The sequence below is a fragment of the Tupaia chinensis genome, unplaced genomic scaffold (genome assembly GCF_000334495.1).
Source record: "Tupaia chinensis unplaced genomic scaffold, TupChi_1.0 Scaffold000354_1, whole genome shotgun sequence".
NCBI lineage: Eukaryota > Metazoa > Chordata > Mammalia > Scandentia > Tupaiidae > Tupaia > Tupaia belangeri.
Window position 1 is genome coordinate 5559955 of NW_006159849.1, and position 6999 is coordinate 5566953.

The 6999-nt window shown below is 44.1% G+C and overlaps 1 protein-coding gene across 8 annotated transcripts in view; it reads right to left on the minus strand.

Annotated features, from left to right (window-relative positions):
- Positions 1-6999, minus strand: part of KANK1 (KN motif and ankyrin repeat domains 1) — a 145808-nt gene that overhangs the window by 8380 nt on the left and 130429 nt on the right. For 6 of the 8 annotated variants that reach the window (XM_006152444.1, XM_006152450.2, XM_006152449.3 and 3 more), the window contains 4 exons: positions 6710-6818; positions 4839-5081; positions 2692-2779; positions 196-415 (listed from right to left, as the gene is read on the minus strand). In XM_006152444.1, the coding sequence (XP_006152506.1) occupies positions 196-415; positions 2692-2779; positions 4839-5081; positions 6710-6818 (660 nt within the window). The remainder of the gene's footprint in view (positions 1-195; positions 416-2691; positions 2780-4838; positions 5082-6709; positions 6819-6999) is intronic. The other 2 variants (XM_006152447.1, XM_006152448.1) reach the window with 2 other exon arrangements.

Below are 6999 nucleotides of genomic sequence, written 5' to 3' on the forward strand. Positions count from 1 at the left end.
GCACCCGCCCCCTAAAGCAAAAAACCCCTCCAAAAAAAAAAAAAAAAGAGAGAGAGACCTGCTCGGATCTGTGTCACCCGGTTCTGTTTCAACTGCAAGCCTCCTGTGAGTGACTCCACGAAGATATTCTTGCCGCATCACGTGGAAAAGCAAGGAAATCAGTATTTCCCCCAGGAAGGGAGGGGGGCGACCTACCGGCGTCCAGGAGCAGCTTCACGATCTCGAAGTTGGAGTGGGACACGCTGTAATGCAGCGCCGTGTTGCCGTTGCCGTCTGCCATGTTGATGACGTAGCGGAGGACTTCGGGGGACACGGCCTCAAACGCCGCCAGGTAGTCCCCCACCAGGGCAGGCACGGCGGACTTCTGACTGGACACGCGGAACCACTCGTGCTGGAGGGTGTTCAGGCAGAATCTCTGCCAAAACAGCAGGCGGCCATTAGTCTATTTATAGACCCATCTGAGACCCAGCAGCCAGCCAAGGCACCAGGCCTTTTATAGCCAGAGTGCGCCCAGTTAGAATCCCCTGCTCTCCAAAACAGCTAAGGAAGCCCAGAGCCCCCACAGAAGCTTGGACAGCAAACTGGGGCATCCCTCCTGATTTTAAACCACATACATACATTTGGCCTCTTATTTAAGAGGCCAAATAGTCCTGTGTGGGAACATGAGTCTGGAGTCCGATCACTGAGGTCAAATTTGGGCTACTTAGGAGCTACTCAGCCCCAGGAAGTTCCTTATTCTGAGTCTCGATTTCCTCATCTGCCAAATGAGGACAATACTTTCCCTTCACAGAGTCTGTGATGCCTGGCTGTATTTATTATGGAGCTATTAATATTACATAATTATGTGGGCCTTGCAATGATTTTCATAGCAATAAGGAAGACATTAGCCTATGCTTAATTATGCCGCCTCACTCCTGTCCAGACCAACTGGGCTCCTTCAACTCTAACTCTCCACAGCACTAGGCAAGGAAAGCAAAAGCAAGTAGCCAACCCAGTTCCTAGCCAATCCCAAATATAAATGGTCAGAAGAGAAAGGGAATAAAAAGCACGTCTGGAAGAAATTACACCTCAGTAGGATCATCTGCCTCTGTTAGTTCTGCTCTGACTTCCTCAGACTACAGACACACCGACATAGCGCTTGCTTCAAGGATGAAGATGTTAAAATTGGACCCCAAGAAGTTTTTATTTATTTGGATTTCTGACAGGGTGTGTGCACTTGTCAGAGAAAAACAGAAAGCGATGGAGAGAGGGAAGGGAGAAATCCCTGGGGATGGCCACATCACAATCCTTTCTCTTCTATTTGTCTCCGGGATTTGGGGATGCATACATATGTGCCTGGTGTAATTTTCAAGCTGCCAGGCCAGGGACTCACAGTGTGGTCAGCCATATGGGAATCCAGTGCCTTAACCACCAAGTCGTCTGCTGGCCCTGGACTACATAAAGTTTAATGTAGACTAGGCACAGCAAGCTCTGGTTATGTTGAAGACCATAATACTCTTCTATGGGCCTTCCCATTCACGTGTGCTTTGTTTATTTGTTAAAAGTTTGAAAATATGCCAACTAAAGATGAAAAGCTTGTACCAAAAGGATAGGAACCCAGAAGTCCTCTTTTTGTGGAAAAGGTGGGTTGAAGGTTTTCTACCTCTTTGTATTTCTGCTATTGATTATTCAATTTTAACCCTTTTGGTCATATTTTGGGTCACTCCACAAGGGTCCTGGCCAGGTAAGAAACTGTGGTCAGTCATGTGGGGGATCAGCCTTCTATGCACAGGGTTTAACTGCTGTTCAATGGGCCAGTACTACCACTCACGTTTTGATTTTATACCTTTATAATCTTGTGAGCCTTATAAATCAGCTCTTTCACCAGCAGCTAACTTAGTTTATTCAGCATCAATCATTATAGCAAAAATAATTCCAACATGAAAGATTCAAACGCACATTACTATCCATACCAACACAAGAAGCTATATTTTCTCAAGTACTGAAGATAGAGTTACCCACCAGAGGATGGTCTGGCCTATGAGAGAAGCTACCTTCGATGCATAGGAATGACCTACTCGGCAACAGTGCCAGACTAAACATGCCCATAGAAATATTTATGTATACTAAGTTGTGCTAGACATGATCTCTAAGGCAGCCACAACCTCGTCGCTATTTGCTTTTGAATCTCTCAAACTGTGTGAGGATGACAAGTGCAGTTATTTTTACGTTTAAAAATAGTGGCTGCCCACATTCCACATGAGAACATAATATGCAGTTTCATGGCTGAAAGGAATGCTGACCTCGGCCCAGATAAGTTTCTTTTAAAACATAAGCGGACTTAAAAAAAAAAATCTGAGATGTTGTTCCCTGGATCATAAGGCTCTGTAAACAGAAGTAGAACACACAGAAAGACAGTGACTGACTGCAATTTTAGCCCTCCCTTCTCTCTGCAAGTATATGCCTTACAGATGCCTCCACCCCAAGAAAAGTACAGGGTGGAAAAAAGATATCTCAAGCTGGGCCTTGGGGAAACACAGCGGGATGGGGGGAGCCAGGCAACACTAGCTCTCTGTCCATTCAGGCTAGAAACAGCTGAGGACAGTGAGCATGTGAGGAGCAACAGCTCGGGGCAGGCCCAGACGGCAAGGACAAGACATCCATTTGGGCACTCTGTACAAACAGGGGACAGTGCCTGTATATCACACTCACCATATCTTTGCTGGTCAAAGCTTTGGGGTCATTTATATTATTTTTCAGTAAGTTGCATGCAGATAACATCTTTTCACTTAGTTCATACCTACAAGGGGGAAAAAGAGAGCTCATGATTGAACATGAAAGTAAAGTCATTTTTATCTCAAACCCTTTCACCCTTTAAAAGACAAGTGGCCCCAAGCCTGCTGAGGCAGGTCCTGGTGGTGCAAGGTGCTTGGCTGGAGGTAGCCTAGGTGCCCCCAGGCATCTGAGCTGACACCTCCAGCCAGAGTCAAGGCCTTTTCATGAAGATAGTGTTTGGCTTTACCAGTGTGACCTTTATGACATTCTAGAATAACAGTTGGCAGTTTGGGGCTGTTGTTAAAATATTTTTTTTTTTTTTTTTTTTTTGAGAGAGATTTTCGCTATAGGGCGCGTGCACTCGCCAGACAGACAGAGAGAGACATAGAGACAGAAAGCGAGAAATCACCCCCCAGGGGGGATGGTCACGCCGCAATCCCTTCTCCTCCATTCTCCTCTTGGGATCTTGGGCACGCACGCACACGCGCCCGGCGTGAGTTTTAAGCCACCGGGTCCAGTACACGAACCGCGGTCGACTACGTGGGAGTCCAGCGACATAGCCATTGCGCTAACTGCTGGTTCCCAAAATATTTATACTCTTAAAATTCTTAAAATATTTTTACTCTTAAGGAGTTGAAGAGCTCTGAATTCTCACATATCCATTTTGCTAACCAGTAAACCACACATCCGAACCCATATTTGGTGATTCAAGAAGTGTTTGTTTAGCCCATATGAAAAATTAAACATAAAAATCAGATGACTGGGACCAGCAAGTGGTGGTTACACATGCTGGACTTCCACATAGTCAACCACGGTTGAATCCTGATAACTTGAAACTCACAGGAGTACACGCGTGTGTGCCCACAATCCCAAGAGGCGAACGGAGAAGGGGTTGGGGTGTGGCCATTCCCCCGGGGATGTCCCTCTAGCGAACACACACTTTTGATAGTAAAAATATCTCAAAAAAAAAAAAAAAAAGTCAGATGATAGGGCCACAGGTGGCATTGTGGTTAAGGTGCTGAACTCCCATATGGCTGACCACAGTTTGAGCCCTGGACCTGGTGGCTTGGAAATCATGTTGGGTGTATGTGGATGCATGCTAAAAATCCTGAGAGGAGAATGGATTGCAGCATGGCCATTTCTCTAGGAGGTGATTTCTCACTTTCTCTCTTTCTGGAAACTGCATGTACCCTGTGGTACATAAATTACATATCAATAAAGCTGTTAAAAAAAATAACAGATGAAAAGATATTGAGCCATTTGAAAACACTTGGGAATATAAACTAAAAACACTTACCTGTGCTAATGCAGTTAAGCTTTCGTTTGCCAAATAGAGTTAAGTTTTCTGAAGTCTCCATCTTTTTTTATTCTTGCATATTTTATGAGTATCTAATCCTGATTTGCTAGTCTTTCACTGAATCCTTATTTGCTAAATAGTCTTCAAAATTTACTATATTTATAGGTACAAGTTTCAGCCAAACAGAGTATTTGCTATTTTATTTCAACTGCTATTTATGATTTCTCAAATCGAATTTTATAGTGTTTTTGGTCACCCAGTGACCAAAAATATGTAGACGTGTGATGGATCTATGTCATGTTTACATTAAACGTGGTGTTTGGTAGAGGCCCAGCAACTGTTCTCACGTACCCAGTGATCCCACAACAACAGTACTGAGCCCTGCTCAAGATAAGTGGCTACCGGTAAAACCTGAACTCTCTAAGGAAGTGTGCTCGTCACCTCAACATTCAAATACATCTTTAAATATAAGGAGAGGTGTTCAAACAAACTTGAGTGGTCTTAGACTTTCATGGATGGTGGTTTCACTGTGAAATTCAGTAACTGTTTCAGAAAACATAGGTAGCTAGATATCAAGCCATTCTCTTTGCTATAGTAAGAGACCTAGGAGACACCATACTCTGCACTCATGGTTATTACTGACTTGAGAAGACATCAAGATGTGTGTATCTCTGAGGAACAGGAAAGACCAAACAGGTAAAAATGTGACATTTCTGACTGGTCAGCTCTATTGCCCAAGTATATTAAATGTGGGAGGGGTCAGGGAGGACAGGGTAGGGTACCACACCTCTCTCTGATTTCCACCTTCTCAGGTTCACATTCTTGAACCTGCATTTCATCTTCCACCCTGATGGACTTGAAACCTTCAATATTAACTGCATGGTGCCCTTGCGCCATTCCCCGAATATCTTCGTCCTCCTCTTCTTCCTCCTCTTCCTCAGGAGGATACTCACTGACATCACACTCGTCATCTGACTCGGAAGAAGAGCTTTCATCTGAGCTGGAATCATCACTTGAGGTTGTTTCATACCTAGGTGGCAATCGGGATTTCAGGAGATGCAAGGTATGCCCAGAAAGACCCAGTGACAGAAATTTCTATGAAGGGAAAGCTGCTAGCTGCCTCCATAATTCACCAGTGGTTTTAGACCCTGCATTTAGAAGTTCAAAGTAATGTCTATTTAAATGCCTAGTGGTTGTGAATGGGTTCAGACTTCAAAGGGACAACCTAGGTTGCCAATTGGTATAGTATTCCACCTGTTAAAAAAATTATAGCACTCATGGCTTAGCATAAATCAAGAGGAAACTTGCTTTATGGAAACCAGATCTACGATTGTATGTTTTTCCTTTCCTTCCCCACCCCTATTCTTTCTATTTTTCCCTATTAATTCTCCCAGTGTCAAGATGAACAGACTACATGAACAACCAGTAATTCCTCTGGTGCACACCCTCCAAAATCTCCTGAGCCATATTGCCCAATAAAACCTTTTTGTTTTTTTTTTTAAGAATTATTTATTTCATTTCATGTGTTATTATTTTTTATTTTGACCAGAGAGAGAGAGAGAGAAAGGGAAAGTGAGAAAGTAAGCTGCCAGGTCCAGGACTTGATCTGTGGTCAGCCATGTGGGAATCTGGTGCCTTAACCACCACACCATTTGCCAGCCCCTCGCCCAATAAAACTTTTCAGGATATGGAAAACAGACACCACCATGTTAGGCTTTGGTGGTATACTTTGCTATAAATATTACCTTAACTAAGTTTGTGCTATTGCTTTCTTATCCAAGTCATGACTAATTAATCAATTGCCTGGATTCAACTGTATGACAAACTGGCTTAACTATTTTTTTTTTTGGAGAGATTTTCACTGTAGGGCGCGTGCGCTCGCCAGACAGACAGAGAGAGACATAGAGACAGAAAGCGAGAAATCACCCCCCAGGGGGGATGGTCACGCCGCAATCCCTTCTCCTCCATTCTCCTCTCGGGATCTTGGGCACGCACGCACACGCGCCCGGCGTGAGTTTTAAGCCACCGGGTCCGGGACGCGAACCGCGGTCGACTACGTGGGAGTCCAGCGACATAGCCATTACGCTAACTGCTGGTTCCCAAACTGGCTTAACTATTTACCTGGGCCATTGGAAAAGAAGAAATCAATGGCTGATCAACGTTCTATTTACGAAGCAAAGGACTGATGGTGTGTCTAGGTTGCTCTCCAGGTGAAAGACCCTACCATTGTGTTTGTGAACATGGAAAGCCAAGTACAACTTTCCAGTGTGAAGGCATACATGGCTATCTTTGGCCCATGGACTGATGCTCTCAGTCTTTCTGCTGGTTTCTGAGTTCTAATCAGGTAAGTACCAGTTGTCCACTACACGGCAGCAACCCTGCTGCCTGATGCTTTTGCTGGAAACTATTTTGTTGGGTAAGAAGAGAGGAGGTGTCAATTGCTCAGCTTCGTCAGATATCCATGAGTGGTGCCATATGCTTAAAGATAGCAAGAAGAGGAGAGAAGCAACCCAAATGCACCTTTCTGAGCAGGGAATCTTCCATCACCAAGATGTGGCAGTATCCCAGACTAGGCACCTTGAAATGATACTGGAACAAGCAGGAGGCAGGGGAGAGAGATAGGCATGGTTAAACCAGAGTACCACCGTCTTTCCTTACCCTCCATTAATGCCAACAAACTGAAGATTCTTCTTTGTGCCGTTTGCATCTTTGTTACCATCCTTCTTCTTCATGATGGACTTCAGCGTACTTTCATTACCTGCACACATTGTGAAAGTGAATCAAGGGTACAAAATTAACATAACTCATAATTGCGTACGTTAAATAAGAAGGTGCTCTGTTTTCTGTACAATCTTTTTGTTTTTTAAAAAAAGAATTATTTAATTTATTCATTCACTTTTTATTTTTACCAGTGACAGAGACATACAGAGACAGAGAGAAAGGGCAAG